This window comes from Euwallacea similis, chromosome 11, assembly GCF_039881205.1.
Source record: "Euwallacea similis isolate ESF13 chromosome 11, ESF131.1, whole genome shotgun sequence".
In the NCBI taxonomy this organism is placed as follows: Eukaryota; Metazoa; Arthropoda; class Insecta; order Coleoptera; family Curculionidae; genus Euwallacea; species Euwallacea similis.
Window position 1 is genome coordinate 5323532 of NC_089619.1, and position 18970 is coordinate 5342501.

General features: G+C 37.1%; 1 protein-coding gene across 2 annotated transcripts in view; it reads left to right on the plus strand.

The window, feature by feature from the left end:
- Positions 1–17350, plus strand: part of cac (cacophony) — a 37170-nt gene extending 19820 nt beyond the window's left edge. The window contains exons 14-38 of one of the 2 annotated variants that reach the window (XM_066395170.1): positions 33–247; positions 299–511; positions 956–1380; positions 1430–1732; positions 1787–2053; positions 2108–2251; positions 2309–2510; positions 2581–2745; positions 5165–5275; positions 6684–6767; positions 7280–7309; positions 7790–7834; positions 8806–8988; positions 9043–9131; positions 9184–9334; positions 9390–9517; positions 10418–10620; positions 10674–10885; positions 11424–11456; positions 14169–14287; positions 14338–14486; positions 15317–15517; positions 15624–15814; positions 15902–16155; positions 16219–17350. In XM_066395170.1, coding sequence (XP_066251267.1) covers positions 33–247; positions 299–511; positions 956–1380; positions 1430–1732; positions 1787–2053; positions 2108–2251; positions 2309–2510; positions 2581–2745; positions 5165–5275; positions 6684–6767; positions 7280–7309; positions 7790–7834; positions 8806–8988; positions 9043–9131; positions 9184–9334; positions 9390–9517; positions 10418–10620; positions 10674–10885; positions 11424–11456; positions 14169–14287; positions 14338–14486; positions 15317–15517; positions 15624–15814; positions 15902–16155; positions 16219–16258 — 4157 coding nt within the window. In that variant the 3' untranslated portion in view covers positions 16259–17350. Of the gene's footprint in view, positions 1–32; positions 248–298; positions 512–955; positions 1381–1429; positions 1733–1786; positions 2054–2107; positions 2252–2308; positions 2511–2580; positions 2746–4469; positions 4581–5164; positions 5276–6683; positions 6768–7279; positions 7310–7789; positions 7835–8805; positions 8989–9042; positions 9132–9183; positions 9335–9389; positions 9518–10417; positions 10621–10673; positions 10886–11423; positions 11457–14168; positions 14288–14337; positions 14487–15316; positions 15518–15623; positions 15815–15901; positions 16156–16218 lie in introns of both variants that reach the window. The other variant, XM_066395171.1, reaches the window with a different exon arrangement.
- The last annotated feature ends 1620 nt before the right edge of the window (positions 17351–18970 follow it).

An 18970-nucleotide genomic window follows, 5' to 3' on the forward strand; every position in this document is an offset into this window, starting at 1 on the left:
CCTGCTTTGCACATTTAATGAGCTCATTCTAGATTATGCTGAGTACGTCTTTCTCGGGCTTTTCATGTCGGAAATGTTCGTCAAGATGTACGCCCTCGGACCAAGAATTTACTTTGAATCGGCGTTCAATAGATTCGATTGCGTAGTCATCTCAGGGTCAATCTTCGAAGTTATATGGAGCGCAGTCAAAGGGGGATCCTTTGGATTATCAGTACTACGAGCCTTAAGGCTATTGAGGATATTTAAGGTAACATTTTTTTATAAATTAAGATCCTTTAACCTACATTTAAATCCTCAGGTTACCAAGTACTGGTCCTCCCTGCGCAACCTAGTAATATCGCTGCTCAACTCCATGAGGTCCATTATCTCGTTACTATTCCTTCTCTTCCTGTTCATCCTCATCTTCGCCCTACTGGGGATGCAACTCTTTGGGGGACAGTTCAACTTTGATGGGGGTACGCCCCAAGCCAACTTCAATACGTTCCCCATTGCCTTACTTACGGTGTTTCAGGTAAGATTAGATCCTTGACATAGTAATGAAAGTTTATGCAGAATCTCCTAACAAACTTCTAAAACAATCTGATGGTCAACCGAAAATAAATTATACGTAGTGGTCCAAATAATTTGATAAATCAAAATTGAACAAAAAATTAATGAACATTTTAATTAATTTTTCTTCATTGTCCTATAACTTGTTTATTTCTAATTTTTGTAAGAAATATTCTGAGGAGGTAATTTAATATTGATATCTACAAAGTGACGCAAAGAAGACCAAGAGAAAATGATTGACAGTGGCTAAAAATTGGGGCCACAAATAACGAAAAAAAATTCGATCTTACCCCAAAACCCGCTCTGGTCTGATTAATGCGAACTAATCTCCAACCTGGAAAAACCCGAGCTGACCTCAAGATTTTTCAATTTTCAAATAAGCTCAACTGACCGTATTTTCTCTCAGATACTGACAGGTGAGGATTGGAACGAGGTCATGTACAACGGCATCAACGCCCTCGGAGGACCAAATAGTGGCGGCATGGTCTATTCCCTCTATTTTATCATTCTGATGTTGTTCGGCAACTACACTTTGCTGAACGTATTCTTGGCCATCGCGGTGGACAACTTGGCCAATGCGCAAGAATTGACCGCTGCCGAGGAGGAACAAGCTGAGGAGAATAAGGAGAAACAGGCGCTAGAGTTAGAAAAGGAGATGGAGGCCCTGCAAATGGAAGGCAGTAACCCTCGTGTGGAAGTGTGCCCTCCTAGTCCAACCTCCAGTAGGAGGAGAAAGCGAGAAGAGAAACCCGTGGAAGAGGAAGAGGAAATCGTCGGGCCAAAACCAATGCTGCCATATTCTAGCATGTTCATTTTGTCTTCTACTAATCCGTAAGTTTGTCTTTAATTTATTTTCTTTGGGTGATGATTTCAATGACAGAATTCGTCGAGCCGCCCATTGGGTGGTCAATCTCCGCTATTTTGATTTCTTCATCATGGTGGTGATTTGCATGAGTTCAGCCGCTTTAGCTGCTGAAGACCCGGTAGAGGAGCACTCCTTCAGGAACAACATTTTGGATAAGTTCGACTATGCCTTCACGGGAGTGTTCGCAGTTGAGATGTTCCTCAAAGTAATCGATTTGGGAGTGATTCTTCATCCAGGCTCATATTTGCGGGAATTCTGGAACGTCATGGACGCAGTTGTAGTTGTTTGTGCCTTGGTCTCCATGGGATTCGATTTCATGTTAGTTGAAATATTTTGGATATAAAAGGGTTGTTTAATGAGCGAGATTTCTAGGGGTGGAGGTGGAGCGGCAGGTGCCAACCTCTCAACGATCAAGTCGCTCCGAGTGCTGCGCGTGCTCAGACCCCTAAAAACGATAAAACGAGTGCCCAAATTAAAGGCAGTCTTCGACTGCCTGGTGAACTCTTTGAAAAATGTGATAAACATTCTTATAGTGTACATATTGTTTCAATTTATATTTGCGGTGATCGCGGTACAACTCTTCAACGGAAAGTTTTTCTTCTGCACCGATGGAAGCAAGATAACAGAAGCCGCGTGCCAGTGAGTATCCTCCATTATCACCCTTGTCCATTACAGATAGATGTAATTTTTCAGGGGCCAATACTTTGTTTATGAGGAAAATAGTGACGTGCCTCGAGTGGAGGAGAGGAAGTGGCAGCAGCGAAAATTTCATTATGATGACGTGGCCATGGCCATGCTTACCCTTTTTGCCGTGCAAACTGGAGAAGGATGGCCTACGTAAATATCCTCCTTTTTGGTTATCACCCATATTATCACCAAAACTATCCATTTTAGGGTGCTGCAAAACTCCATGGCGGCCACTTACAGCGACCAGGGACCCATCCAGAATTTTAGAATAGAAATGTCCATTTTCTACATTGTTTACTTTGTAGTGTTCCCCTTTTTCTTCGTTAACATCTTTGTGGCCTTGATCATCATCACTTTCCAGGAACAAGGCGAGGCAGAATTGCAAAGCGGAGAAATCGACAAGAATCAGGTACTTCCTTCTTTCTTTTCTCTTCAAAATCGCCATTTATCAAATTACAATATTTGCTGCTTTTTTTCAGAAATCTTGCATAGACTTCTGTATCCAGGCGAGGCCTCTGGAAAGATATATGCCTGGCAAAACCAACAGCCTAAAATACAAAATATGGCGCATTGTAGTTTCCACCCCTTTCGAATATTTCATAATGATGCTTATCGTTTTCAATACATTATTGCTAATGATGAAGGTAAGTTCTCATTAATACAATAGGAATTCTTATTCGTGAGAAAAAGTCGGCAGCTTATGTTATGATTGGATTGCCAAATATATGCGTCATAGAAATTTCTGGCATTTATCTGGCAAGCTAAGTTCCATCCCTCGGGAATCATGACGAACACAAGAACACGGCTGAGAATGCATCTGTATAAAATGGCGAATGCGCACATCATTGGTCTTGCAAAAAACAACAATCGAATATGTCTGAAGACGAACTTAATGCTTAAATACACTGAAACATTGTCACAAACATGTTTTCATACTTGTATAATGCGGAAGGGTAAATGGGCAAAATGCATTTAGTAACACTGCTTCCGAGCCATTTTAGAATAGATCTACATGGTGCGTCACCATAATTTAACAAATGGATATTTCCGTTATTACTGAGTGATAAGGTTTTGGTTTCGATAAGTTTAAATAAACCATTTGGGTTAAAGGACCAATTAGGCATTTTGTAGCAGACATTCAGGGCCTTCTATGATTGCAAAGTAAAACCAAAATTGGATCCAGTGGGGATTTACAATTTTTTAAAAGGCGAGCACATTAAAATTTCATTTTATTGCATTTGAAGGTCTTTCATATTAAAACCCCGTACTCCTTTAATTTGAATAGAATGACAGTGCAAATTTTACAGCTTATAAAGATCACTCAGAGTAGACTGTCACAATAAAAACCGATAAAATTTTTATCTTTTTGGGAATTACAATTTTTCAAAAATTGGGTAAATTAAAAACTCATTTTCGGAATTTTTACTATACTTCAGTTTCAAGCTACGTGTGCCTCTGGTTTCAATTAAATGTCAGTACCAATTTAAAACCTTAAAAACCTATAAAGATCATTCAGCTCCATTTACTAAAGCAAAAGACCATCACAAATTTAATCTCCGTGCAAGATTTACAAATTTTCAAAAATTTAGAAAACAAGAATTTTAGTGTTTTGCATTTTACAATGTCAAACAACGTGCAGCTACGATTTGACTGGAATGACAGTCTCAATTTGACATTTATTTATCATCACTGAAAGCCATCTATGAAAGTGAAAGTTCATAAAAATTTTCACCTTATTGAGTTTTAGAATTTATCAAAAATTGCGTAAATTCAAATTATTTTTTTGCATTTAAGAGTGACAGTAATAATTTGGCATTGCTTTGAGGTGACTCAGAGCCATCTATGTGATTAAAATAACAACCACATTTTTTATTTGCCCATAACGGCGGGAAATACAATTCTGTAAAAATTAGGAAAATCCAAAAAACAAATAATTTTTTCGATGCAAATTAATTAATGAAGAACCCTCTATCATCTTGCACAGAGAGTGTTGTTATTGCTCATTCAGTGTTATTGGCTCAGCACTGCCTTGGTACTCAAATAACTCGTCCAGGTCATTATTTCTTGATTAATAACGGAAATATGTTGCAAAAAGACCATTCCTGATTCCAAATACTTCCACCAACTCATCAAAATCTATACAAAACACACAAAGAAGCTGAGAAAAAGGATTGAATGCATGTCAATGTTTTCCTTCACAAAACTCACACATTTATCAGCCTTCAAAGGGTGGTTTGCCCTCAAAACACACATATTTGCAGAAAAGGATTATCTACTTAAGGGTCGTAAACATACGTGGTAGTTTAGCGATAACATAGATCTAGATTAGCCAAACCTGTACTAAATTCTTTGCTATGTATGTCAACAGTTTAACAATCAGAGTGAAACATACACCAATAGCCTAAAATATTTGAACTGGGGATTCACTGGAATGTTCACGGTAGAATGCTTTTTGAAGATACTTTCATTCGGAGTAAGGGTAAGACTTAGGAGCTCTCAGAGTAGTCAAGAAACTGCGAGATGTGAGCAGTTCCCCGAGTTATATGCAGCACACACCTCGCAGGAAGCCTGGAAATAAGGCTTTAGAGTAGAAAATTTTGATGTCTGATAAGCCTAGCCTGTACCGACATGAAAAGTTGTATCAGAACTGGTTGAGCTGACTCAGAAAACTTGCTCTGACCAGTGCTGTTTTAGTTTTTAACTCTTACTTTTTGTCTTAATTTATGTAGCATAGAAGCATGTAGTTGATTAGGCATTGAGGTAGTTTAGATTATATTACAGCTGATTGTAGTCTTTGACGCATGCGCAATGTGTGGAACACCACTATCACACCCGACACCAGCAGGAATAGGTATTTATAAATCGTAATAAAATCCTGCGATCCACCAAACCCTTAAGTCTTCCCTTGACCAGAAGGGCAAACTAAGAGTTTGGGCAAAATTATGTTTGGAAGTTGCCGACTTTTAACCGTGTACGCCCTCTATCTTGAAAGGTAGGCAGTGAATTAAGCTTTTTGAGTAGCTTATAGGCCTAGTGCTACATTTCGAAGTTTTTTTATTGTAGTATCATCAGTCCCCGCCCCTCCTGTCGGACATATTGGCCGTAATGAACATACTTTTTACGTTCTTTTTTCTGTGCGAGACCATCTTGAAGCTTATCGCCTTCGGATTTAAGGTAAATGTTCGAGAGAGACGAGGTAGGGCTTTCAATAGCCGAAACCAATGACCTGAAGTGGGATAAGAATTTTGCCCTTTGAGGGCCGAGATGTCTGTCAAGAAATGTAGCTAACTGAGAGCTCACATCAGGTCAATGGTTCTTGTCAACTATTCTTGCTCGTCTCACCGAAGAAGCTTATACGTCACTGAGATTTTGAAAGAAGCTTGTTCGTAATTGTACAAAAGTCAAGGGCGTCTCTAAAGAATTTCACAAATTAACACATAATGTTCTTCACTTGAAAATTGCGCCATGTTTGAAAATTGTTGAATTTAAGAAACGACATTGAAAATTTGAATTTCAAAATAAGAAAATATAGAACCTTTAGCAATATGTTTAATTATAAAAAATCAGAGGCATTTCCAAGATGGTTAATAAGTAAAAAAAAAACAATTTTAAGAATTGTTCTGATATTTTACTATTTTTATAAAATTCTTTATGTTTCTATATACCACTAAAACCTTCGATTTTCATCTCATAAATTGTCTAAGGCACATAAAATTGAATTTGATATTTCAACTGACGAGAATCAGGGGCGTCTCCAAGGAGTATAAATTAAAAAATCCTTTGTCAGGAGTTTAATAAGTTTTAAAAAATTTCGATTTCTTGATACGCTACTACTGGACGCCACTTTTAAATGAAAATTACTAAACACTTGAAAATAGATGCTGCTACAATATCAAAAATAAGTATCGCCTCTGAAGGGGTTGGCAAATTAAAACACGGTATATCTTACACATGAAAGCTTAGAGATTTTTCAAAATTCTCAACTTCAAGGGATGTCACTGGTAACATCAGTTTTTAAGATTAAAAAAAATAAGAATATAAAGATCAGAGACGTCTCCGACAAGATTAAAAACTTGAAAATTAAAACAGAATGTCAGCTTCTTGATACGCCTTTGACGGGTTCGATTTTAATTGTAACAAAATGTTTCACAAAACCTATTGCCCTACACCATAAAATTTGTAGAGGATATTTCTCAGCAAGATCTTTTTTGTGACTCGAACAAAGAAAGTTGGTTTTGCTTTATTTTGTTTAATACGCCGAGTGAACCAAATGACAGCTTCTCATACAGTAGATAATTGGAAAAAATAACTTTCTCAATCATATTTATCATATTTGTTGGTTCACTCTGTATTGAAGCATCTTCGAAACAATAACCAAAACTGCAACATGACAAAGGTGAGGGTAGTACTAGCCCCAATGTTTCTGCAACCCAGTTAATGGTACAGGGCAGGCTTCATTTGTGACAACTTTGACTGTGCAAGTGACAGATCGCATGACATTTTCCACTGTCGCCATCTGTTGCTTTATGGTCAAAGACAATTTCAGATGACAACAATTGATATTTATTCTGGTTTGATCTAGAACTTCTTCAAGGACCCATGGAACACCTTCGACTTTGTGACGGTAATTGGAAGTATCGTGGACGCCATGGTGGTGGAGTTTGGCGTAAGTATCATTGCCTGAACAAACATTTCCTGTATATAAAATATTCAAACCTGTTCTCTTTAATTGTTTTTACAAAAACGCCACAATTTGACACCAATTATGGCACCATTGACAGATTTACGGGCGACTGATATGGAAGGTACAAATGTGATTTTTGTGATATAGCATTTGGCAGCAAGGCGAGCACTCACGGCAGCGTCGCGCACCCACTTAATCGCAAAATATGGCAACAGCGCAATGTCCCATATTAGACTTTGTTACCATCAAATGAAATTTTTTAAAAATTAAGAATCAATTAAATGGTAACAAAGTTGACCCAATAATGCATTTGGAATGCCCATGGAAATTTGTTAATGACATTATTTGCACAAATGTTATTATTTTGTTTTATGTGTTTTTATGGTGGATTGAAAATTGATTGAGCTCAATTTTTGATCCATTGTAATATTATGTTATACCTATCTAACTCCGATATGTGTGTAATTGTTACTAAATGTCTGTTTTACTTCAAGGAACGAGCAGAGAGAATGACGAAAGACAGGGTACGTCAACAATACCATTTGTTCAGTTTTATTTATTTTATATATATATATATATATGAAATTTACATGGAATTGTCTAATTTTAACAATCTCTATGAAAACTTTCTCACTAACGGTATTTCTCTCTTCTTTAGTTGTAACCATAGCTCCTTCTCTAGGACCAAAGACAATCCAATACTTCAAAGATCGGCACTTCCTTGCCAGTAACAACATGTGTTGAAATTTGTTATGTTAAAAAACGTGATGGATTGTCTTTGTCAATACATTAGTGACCAACTAAACTCCCTTATAATAGAGATTTTGAACAGATCCCGACATTTAGTACTATCATTTTTGGGCCAGAACTCTGATAACATATTGATTGCAACTCCTTTTAGAGTACTAGTACATGAAGGTTAGTTTGTTGGCATGCATGGCACTAACTGTCTGGTAGCGACACCTATTGACTGTAGATAAAACGTTTTTTTAATTCTTTTTTAGACAAGAGAGCTAGATGTGCCCGCCCTTATTGGAAAGTGGTTGAAGGTTTGTTGTTTCTTTTGATTTAATTACTTATAGTATGGTTTGAGATTCAGCCTTAAGTTGGTGCTGAGCCATATTATAATTAAGAACAAATTTGGAAAGTTTTAAATTTCTGAAAATCGTGGTAATTTCTTCCTGAAAAGAATGCATGCGCATGCCCGATTTCGAGTTCAGTTTGAAAAATTTGAGGAGGTTCACGAGTGTTTTGGTAAGTATAAAACTCACTTGAAATGAACACTGAACCACACCAAAACACTTTGTACACTTAATTTTTTTTGTAAATACAACATTCAACGTTTCAGTTCATTTTCTTTTCTATTTACTAAAGTAGAGTAGAACCTAGAGTAGACTAGAGTAGAAACGGTGATACATTCTACTACTTTATGACTAATTTTGTGTTGTTCAGTAAATAACATTTAACTATAACATTTTTCTGTCGACTGCATTAGTATAATTCCTAGAAGTCCCAATTTTTCAATTAAAAACGATAAAAGACTTCATAAATGTAATTTAAAAAGTACAATTTAGAGCTCCACGGATAGATGGTGTGACGCTCTCATCCGCCTATTTAATATATAGCTGGTTGCCAATTTTGTAACATCAATAATGATGCATAGAGAAAAATAGTTAATTATAGTTTATTATGAATAAAACACACATTTAATGTACATACAGTCGACCAAAAAATAGTAGATAAACCAACAGATCTTAGTTTAGTAGCGTAAAACAAAGATTTTAGTCAGTTTTCCAAAGTATAAATTGATATCATTGTGGTAGCAGCTAAATTACATGACATAGCTGCAGCTGCTAGTTCTGCAAATTCGTATAATATATACTAGTGTTTAGGATTCTATTAAACTTCCTTTCTTACTATTGTCAGTGAGAAAAATTTTAAAATCAAAATTATGTTAAATGAAAAATCGAGTTCGCAAAGAGCATTTTCAAGAATTAAAAACATGTGATGAACCTTTCAGGACAACTTCATCAATGTGGGTTTCCTACGTCTTTTTCGCGCTGCCAGATTGATCAAACTGCTACGTCAAGGTTACACCATCAGGATCCTGCTTTGGACCTTTGTCCAGAGCTTTAAAGCTCTTCCATATGTTTGTCTTCTCATCGCCATGTTGTTCTTCATTTACGCCATCATTGGGATGCAGGTGCGTGACGTCAAAAACTCAGCTACCGAGATATTTTTTTTTGCTAATTTCCAGGTTTTCGGAAACATAAACCTTCCAAGCGAATCCATAACCAGGCATAACAACTTCCGGAATTTTATCCAAGGCCTGATGCTTTTGTTCAGGTTGTTAATTGACTTAACGTTGCATTTTAAGGATATTAAAGGTTAAATGCAGGTGCGCAACTGGGGAGAATTGGCCTGGAATCATGTTGTCCTGTGTTAAAGGCCAGGAATGTGACCCTAATACCGGCAAAGAGGGAAAGGAGTGCGGTTCCAATCTAGCCTACATGTACTTTGTCTCCTTTATTTTCTTCTGCTCATTTCTGGCGAGTTTTAGACCCATAAAAGAGTCTCTTTTCGTAATTAAAATTCTTAAAACAGATGTTGAATTTATTCGTCGCAGTCATCATGGACAACTTCGATTACCTTACCAGAGATTCTTCCATTCTTGGCGCCCATCATTTGGATGAATTTGTGCGCATTTGGGCTGAGTACGACCCTAATGCCACGTAAGTATTTGTCAGTCAGATAATATATAATGAGTTACTAATTTTAGAAACCCTGGAAAAACAGTAGTAGGAATGATGGCGCCATTTAACAATCCTCATATCTACTATTTATGTGCCATTGAAACTCGACAGTTCGAGGATTTTATTAAAAATGTCTCTCCATATTCGAGTTCTTTATCGACGTGCTGATAAATTAAGTAACAAAAAAATCTTGAAACCCTCGCAGAGACGCTCTTAGTTTTTTTTATATGTCACTCGAAATTAAATAATGATAATTTAAAAACCTGTCCCTTCTCCTCTACAGCCCAAGTGGGGGTTTTCATTGGTATGCTAAGATATTGAGAAATTTTATAACACCTCAACCCTTAAAAAATTTTAAGTGCATTCCCGCAAGTTATCAACCCATCTAGAGGCGACTCTTATTTTTAATATTTAAATGCCATTGACGTACAGGAATTTTAAACAACTCATTAACATTTTCCTTCAAAAAACCGAGGTTTTTATTGGCGTGTTAATAAATCAAGAAATTAAAAAAATTTTGAAACCTTGAATTAAGCATTTGAAGTGCTTTGCCACAAGACATCAATTCTTATAGAGACGTCTCTGGTTTCCGTCAAGTAAATCCCATTGAAAACAGATGAGCTGATATGACTTTTGTTATTTCTCTCTCGGTTTGAGTCTGCATTGATGTGCTGAAGTATCAAAATTTTAAAAAAATCTACAAATTCTGAAACAAGACTAGAAATGTCTCATAAGAGAATAAACTTAAAATAAAATTTAATTTTTCTTTCCTTTATAAGAGGAGGATCGAGGTTTTCAGGGGCGTACTAAGGAATCATTTTACTAGAAAATTTTATATACGAGTTGGCTTTGAAAATTCCAAAATTGCATATGTTTCAGGGGGAAAATCGTCTTTGGCGATATGTATGACATGCTGAAGAACATGGATCCTCCATTGGGATTCGGAAATAAGTGTCCAAATAGACTCGCCTACAAAAAGCTGATTCGTATGAACATGCCTGTAGACAACGAGCTTAAAGTCTACTTTACGACCACCCTATTCGCCCTTATTCGCGAAAATTTGGCCATTAAGATGAGAGCAGGCAAGGTCTCATATTGCTCCCTCAAAAAGTGCTTCATTTGTAAGATATTTTAGCCGATGAAATGGATCAAGCTGATGATGAATTGCGAGAGACCATAAAGAACATTTGGCCCTTACAGGCAAAGAATATGGTGAACATTCTTGTGCCTCCAAGAAGTGATTTGAACATGGGGAAATTGACCGTGGGGAAATTGTACGCTGGGTTACTAATTTTGGAGAGTTGGAGAAGTACCAGATTCGGCCAGATTGAACCGACGGGGATTCCGGTAAGATCCCGATTTTTTTATGTGTCTTATTTTTTAAATATTGGTCAGAAATTGTCAGAGAGAGAAAGAGAGAGAGAGAGAGAGAGAGAAGGGGGAAGAAAGAGAAAGAGAGAGAGATTTATATATATATAGGTCATAACACCTTTTACCCACCCAAGAAACGATAGAAACTGTGGTTAGATGTCGATGGCTAGACTAGGCAGGGCAGAGCTGTGTTTTTAGGGTGTTCAGCCACATTCTGGCTAGTTTAGCTATCGTGAAAATTTAGCCTACACTCTCCTAGTGTTAGCTCACTGTTTCCGAAACGTTACTTTGGTTCTCTTGTAGTCAATGTACTTTCCGATTTTTCAGCTCGAATCGATGTTTTTACCTTACAGTTTTCAGATCAAACTCTCTTTGATCTGGAAACTTACCGAACCGAAAGTATTATAAATGAGAAAACGACGCACAAATACAGACAGATGGAATGTAGTTTCACACTGAACACAAATCCAGTGGTGTCAATTTCGATTTTTCTGTCACGTTTATTTCATTTCAGGGATTTGGAAATAGCCCATCTGCAAATATTGCGGTAGTATGATTTGTTGAATATCACATTTAATTATTCACACTTTTCACGAGTTTCTTATAACTGTTTTTTTATTATTTTTATACTCGTATAAAACACTTTTATTTTATCACACAGACCGGTGTTTTATGCGTGTATAAACCCATTAGATCTTGATACTTTTCCTTAGGAAATATCAACAAAATTCTCATTCATAGTACAGTGTCCTGTTTGTTAGTTAGATTTTGATATTCGTGTTAGATTTTGCGCAATATTTACTTGTCTTTCTTGGTACTTTGTTAGTTTCCTCTATAGATTTTTAGTGGTGATTTTTCATGTAGAAGTTCTTCCTCAAAAGTTTTGCTTATTGGCCAATGAAAAGTCTTCAATGATTGATTAAAAGTGTTCTATAATTTGTAGCGTTGAATCTGCTTATGCTACACCACTGATTTTCCACTGAAGACCGATGACAACTAGCCATTTTTGACCGAACGTTTTCAGTTCATTTAGATTTAAAACAGTGGCGTACACAGGCTTCCCAGTACAGCCAAATGCTATCAGTGCAACGTTTTAAATATATTTTTTGTCAATAAATTTGCGTATTCTGCATCACTAATTTATTTTATTAAAAATTAGAAATTAGAACTCTCTTTTGGTAAAAAACAATTTCCCTCTTTTAGCAGACAAAATTCAGTGCGCTCTAGTTAAAAATTGTAATATACTAAGTGGGTCATTTTCAACAAGAGGATGTAAAAAATTTTTTGAATCAAAATTTTCAGCATTACTTCTTTAGAACCTACGTCATTGATTCTCTAATGAAACGTAGGTATAATTATTCTCTTTGATCGAGAAAACTTCTGTTGATTCTAATGAAAAGCAGTGACGTACTGGGTAGGTGAGTTTAAACAACCGGATTTTTTAAGTGTAACATCACGATATTTAGAAATTAGTAGCATTTCAGCTATTTATCATTTATCACTGATTTTTTAAGGAAGGTGAGTTGTACAATAAGCTTATCTTTATGCAAAAACATTTTTATTCACTCTGCCAAAAAAAGAAGTGTACTAGGAGTGATATTTTTAAAAACGTAAACAACTATTTTGATATTTTTGAGTAACCCTAGTCCTCTCACCATAGGTTTTGCATTAATTCTAGTTCTTCTTGGGAAGTCAGTGGATTCAATTAGTCAAGTGATCTGATTAAAATTGACCAATAAACAATTATTTGAACCATCAGCAACAGTCAAATATTCTCTGTTATGTACAACATTTTGGAATTCTTGACTTGTAGGATCTCTTGTATACCCACGCAATGTCTTTGTCCTGGTTAATATTTGGTAGTGTATTTGCATGCCTTTAGCCGTCTTTCTCATCTCTTTAATCTTCTTTTAGAGTCCGCTTAGGCATGTGTAAATACTTAGAATATCTTTCCTAGTTCTCTCTTTTTTAAAAAATACTTAAAGGGCGTTTATTGGCATGTAAAGACTGAACTTAAGACGTCAGTTTCAGGCCAATAGAAGCATACATATATAGGGTATTTTCTGCATGATGCTGCTACAGTTCAAACCAAACCAACACCACTTCCTTGTAAATACGGCTACAGCTATACTTTTGTACCATTCCGGTAAATCCCAAGTGAAATAACTTGTTTTGACTAATGCGCCTTAGGGTAGAATGAAGTTTTGATTAGTAAAAGCCCCCTTACCCCCCGATACGGCAAGTTTACTATTCAACCTTCAATGTTTCGAAAACAGAAAGCGTCATTTTTCGATTGTCTCATGGATACGATGGCGGGGCACCTGGGGGGCTCCAGGGCTGGCTCTTTGAGCCTCGAGGGGGCCCCCCTCATGGGAGGACAAGAGCACTCCGACCAGCACCATCACGAAGAGAGCTCTTTGATTTCTTTGGCCAGGCGGAGTACTAGGAGGAACCGATCCATACGGTGAGACTTTTCAATTTAATCCGGTTAGTAAATTCATTATAAAAATTCTATGTTTTCAGGAATAAAAAGGTGAACATCCACTCAGATCTGACGGTAAACTTACGATTCTAATTTAGCTTAGGACCGAGAGCAATATTAGATTTTATAAGAGTTTTAGACTGTTTAAATGCTGAATAGATTCGACCCGATTTAGTCGAAATGTTCCATGTTGTGACTCTTTTACAGATCCATCAGAAAACTGATGTTATAGTCTTAGAACAAGTCATAGAAGGTACTCTTAGTGAAAAGCATAGCCAGTGCCGTATTAAATGTGTTTTATTTAACCAACTAACCAAGTCAGTGTAGTATTGCAGTGAGTTCCTCTAATGTAGTGATCAATATATCACTGCAATACGACTGAATGCAACCACTCCACACACTAAAACATTAGATTATGAAACTGACGCATCCAATTAGTACGGCTGCGCATGCTTGAAAAGTGGAATTTCTGTCAAACTCTATTATACACAAATTAGTAATCGATATTCTTACTTCTTATATCTTACTCACGAACTCTCTAGGGGTATGCAATGCCCCTCTAAAACGTTCACTTACAACATCTTATCTTGCATGGGTTTACTAACTTTTCTGCATGTCTTTTTCAATCATAATTAAGGATTTGTTGCACATGCAAGGAGTCTGTCTTATGAATGAGGTTCTACAGTTTAGTTTGTGTTTCATTCAATTAATAAATTCATCATCTGTGTATCGCTGAGTCAGTGAGGCTCCTTGACGTGTCCAAATCTTCTGTGATAGATAACGGAGCTGGCGGATGTTCTGGGTTCTCGGAGACCTTCGTGTGACAGCACTGGGGACCAGCAGCATCTGCATCCTTCTGGTTATGGAAACTCGCATCGTCGAAGTCCCAGTATCAGGTAAAATGCCTTTGAGCGGCAGGGGCGAGTCTCAGAGATTGTTTTTGCAGAAGAGGCAACTCACCCTCACTACAGCGCAGCCCTTCTCCTCGGAAACGTCACCCCGGACAATTGCACCACGACATCGGGTTCTCGGACACAGTGGTGGAGATTGTGAAGAACGAGCATCAAAGGCATTCTTCCAAGAGATTGCCGAGAGGTGAGTTTCAGGGTATGTTTCTCAATAAGAGGATTTTACTTATAATGTTTAAGTCAAGGTAACATGGTTTAATTATCTTCTCTTCTCTATCCCCTTTCGAGTTTTTTAAGTTATCCCCCTATGTATTTTTACGAAGTACCCGCTATTGGTCTTACGCATAATATCAAAAATTCGTAATTCGATGCTGTTTAAATCAGAAGCATATGGGCTAAAAACTTGTATCAATGCTAAAATTTGGAAGAAATGCTCTTGAATTTTAAAAAAATTAACCTTAAAAAATTAGTTTGCGCACCTTAAAAATACCGAACATGGGTCTTTTGCCTAAGCTCAAAAATTTTTAATTTTCCAATTAAGCCATGGGCGTTCTGACAGGGAAATTGTTTAAGATGTTACAGAATTCTACAGTCTATAGTGGTTGTGCAAGTCTCGAATATTTTGTATTTCTTTGACTTTTTGAGACTGGCAATATTTTCCCATACTTTTGAGTGCAGAAGAAATTTTTAAAATATTACTAGACCTAGAACATTAGAAAAGTTTCAAGAAGTCAAAAGAAAGTTTTAAATAAGCATACACAGTAATTTTACATATAGGGGCATTTTTTGTATTTCCCCGCATTTTGGAAATTTTTAAGGAGCTGTTTTTCAATCTAACTTGCTGAAATGGATCCTGATACCTTAATCGAGGTACCGGAGCTTTGGAAATTCTTTTTTTTAAAGCAATTTAAGGGAGCATGGAGACTGAACTTTTTCGGATTTCTTGCATTATTTCTTAGAATAAAATACAGGATCTGAGCCTTTCGTAAAGGTGTCCTTAAGAATTTTCTGCACTAGGATCTTGGTCGGCCTCCACGAGCCCGGCACGATCCCCCTCCCCCACCAATGGCTTCGGGCGCCATCACAATCCCCGTTACGGCCCCCTGAGGTGTTCGAGAAGGAGCGGAACGTACGGCACCACCAGTTTGTGCCAAAGGTCGCGGTCGCCAAGCCCCACTCACCCCACGCATCCCCACCATCAGGGTCCGCCGTTTATAGGTCAGTAGGTATTTCTCCCATAGGCCACCTGCCACACTGTAGTTGCCCCTGAATGTGCACTATCCAAAAAACTAACAGCACCAGCCGCCTTTTCTTAACATTACAGCCGGTGCTGTGGTAGGTATTCCGATGCAACACAGCGCCGCCCATCAGGGCGCCGTGCAGCACAGTCACCCAGTGCTGGGCGGTCGCAGGGGTCAGGGGCGGAGGCTGCCTCCTACACCCAGTAAACCGTCCACGTTGCAGCTGAAACCGGGGACCATCAATTTTCCGAAACTTAACGCCAGTCCGACTCATGTAAGTGCTCAAGAAAAAGTTCAAATGGTCAATGAGTTGTGTGCAAAAGTTCTCTAACTCGAAACTTATGATTACCAACTTGTGCAGATGCAATCCCATTCGGCGCACACCACCCCCCACACTTACCCCCACAGCTTCCCTAGGGACAGGGAGCCCCTTAGGGAATTGGGGATGACTGCAGCCCCCATGACTGCATCAGTAGGCGGTGCCAATCCCCACGGAAGGCTTACAGGGGACAATTCCGCTTCGCCCATGAGCTTCGAGCAGGCTGTGCAGTTGGGCAGAGGTGGGAGGATGCTGCCCAGCCCTGTGCCCAATGGTTACAAACCAAAACCCACAAGGTAAGAAAGGGTTTATAGAAAAAACTCTTTCTGGAAGGGTAATTCTGGCTTCGCTTTCTACAGGTCTCGTCATTCGGATTCCGACGAAGACGACTGGTGCTAGCAGAAACTGAATACTCTCTAAAAGAGTTTTTTGTATGTTTCCAAGTCAGTGAGCGTGATCAGTTAAGGAAGTTTAAATTGCGTTATTTTGGTAGTAGGTAAGTCGATTTAGCCCTGGGGAGGTCCGTTTCCTCCTCTCGGGTCGTTTCGGAATTATAGTGAAACTCAAGAAAATGCGTATTTCGGCCAAGGAATTGACTCAACGCCTTACCAACAGGATTCCTGCTTCTCCATGCTCACTCAATGCTGCTTAATGAGCTCACTATTCTGTTCGTATTTGTTGTTATATTTATTCGTGAAATCCCCTAAATATCGTTGATTATATTATGGTATATTTTTGTTAGCAAATACATAATATACATAAATAAATGTTATCATTGAGCTACAGCTATAAGGCACTATTTATTGTTATAATTTAGATCTAGCAACGTTTTGTGATATGTATGCACCCCCTCTAAAGAAACCTTGTAAAATACTTGTTAATTAATCTAATGTAGTTGTAAAAGAGTGCTGATGGAAAGACATTATTTAACAACTGGCTTCACTCGAGGGTTAAACTCTGGATTTTCAAGCACCCTCGATCGAGCCATTATTACAGAAAATTTAACTACTGCCAATCTATTTAACTTAGAATAAATTAGAGAGTTTGTCATGTACCTAAAAGGGTCGTTTGCAGTTTGCAGTGAGGTAGGGGTTTTTCGCAATCGTGCCAATGTTGTTCAAAGGAGAAGTGTGAGTTATTTTCTGGCACCTTATGATCGCTTTTTATCCCTTCGTTTCACACCCAAAACCGTATTTGCTTGAATGTGAGTAAATGAAATAATTATTTGGGGCCAAGTACTCTTAATTAACCGTTAGGTTGTTGTCAAAAACCCCCGCCCTTATGAGAACCATATGTACATACTACTATAATATTAACTTCTGAAAAGTTTCCAATTTGATCTTTATATTATTATTAATTAAAAGGCAAAGGGCCCAATGTCAGTCGCAAGGGGCCTGTTGCCAGGGGCTAGATATATAATAATAATAATTAAACTAGGTACTTACATAACTATAAAGTAATTCTTCCCTAAGTGCTTTATATCACCAAAAAGGAGTTTTTGTCTTACTCACACATTGTTTCGATATACCTACCTTTGTTGACACACATCAGGGTACCACAAGAGGAGTATCGTTTTGTCTCTCTAATTCACTCTCATCTCTTGCAACAGAATGAAGTAAGAAAAATCTCTTCTTCATTCATCATCATTTCGAAGTCTCTCAATTATTCTCCGTCAGTTCCAAATATGCCAAGTTACCAAACAAACATTGATGCGGGTATAAATTTGCATTGTTATTATACTATAATAATTATGGGGGTGTTAATTTCCCCATTAAACAAATTTTAAGGGGGATGGTTTGATGATGTAAAATAATGTCCAAAAATTTATTAATAATAATTTAAGGCGTGCAGCAGGGTTCCACCACAAATTATCATGTAAATGTGATGATTTTTGTCTAATTTGCTTGGTTTATCGGGTAATTTTGGTGGGATTTCTATACGAGAAACTCTTTCGTATAATGCGCCTGAAGTGGGCGTAATTTTTTATATCCCCAGTGATTTACAAACTTCTTCAGTTGTATTTAATTATTTAGGAAATTTTTGCATTAGTATTAACGATAATAATATCGCTTTTAAGGCAATTTTTTAAAGAAATTGTGAATAAATAATACTATTCTAATTCTTATTCCCTGACTTTTCATTTCGTCCATTTTGCAAGCATTCAAACATTCGAACAAATGTTTTTGGCAATTAACAAAGTCTTACTTTCCGTGTAATTCCTCCATTAAAACTTGAGATGTCGGTGCTCCCTTTTAAGATGCGTCCTTATAGAAAATATTTAAATATTCGATCGGTAAATATATGACCGAAATATCAAGAGTGGTTCGTTTTCAAAATTAACACGCTGTACACAGGGTGTATCAGAAATAAGTACGTTAATTTTAACTGGTGGTAAATCTCGTTAAGGGCAACATTTTTTCCATGTACCAGTTTCCTCGAAAACCATTTTTTCATTCTTACATTTCCCCCCTTAAAATTCATGACATGGCAATGATCCTTGTAACATTATTTTTCAGAAAAAGGAGCCGGAGATTCACTTACTGCTACGCGTACTCGGTTGCAGTGTTGTTTTGACAATAATGCTGGTTATTTTGAGCACCTTTTATGAATAAAGTCAGTCAAATATTTTTTGTGTTTGCTTAATGTGTTCTTTTTTATTAACATGAAACTACTTGACAATATGAACTTACCTTATAACTAAATCTTGTGTTACAATTTAAAAATGAACCACCAATAATCGTAAACGTTTCAGACGTTAAGAATTCGGCGTAGATACAAAAACTTATGAACCTTTTTTGCGGTTCTTTTTGGAATGTGTTTATCACTCAATCGACTAGGTCAGTGCCAAATAGTGAAATTTGTTCAAAACTACTTTTAATTTTATCTTGATAATGAGGGGAGATAAAAAAAAGTATTGGGGAAAATGATTACCTTTGAAGAGTTTTCCCATCAGTTAAAATTAACGTATTTATTTTTGTGATTTTTAAGTTCAGTTTTTCCTTTTAACAGAAGATAAAGATAAAAAAAATAAGCGTTTTTATTTATTTATCACTTTTCCCAAATATCAAAACTAACGGAGATACAGGCCTTTACAACACTTTTCCAAATAAA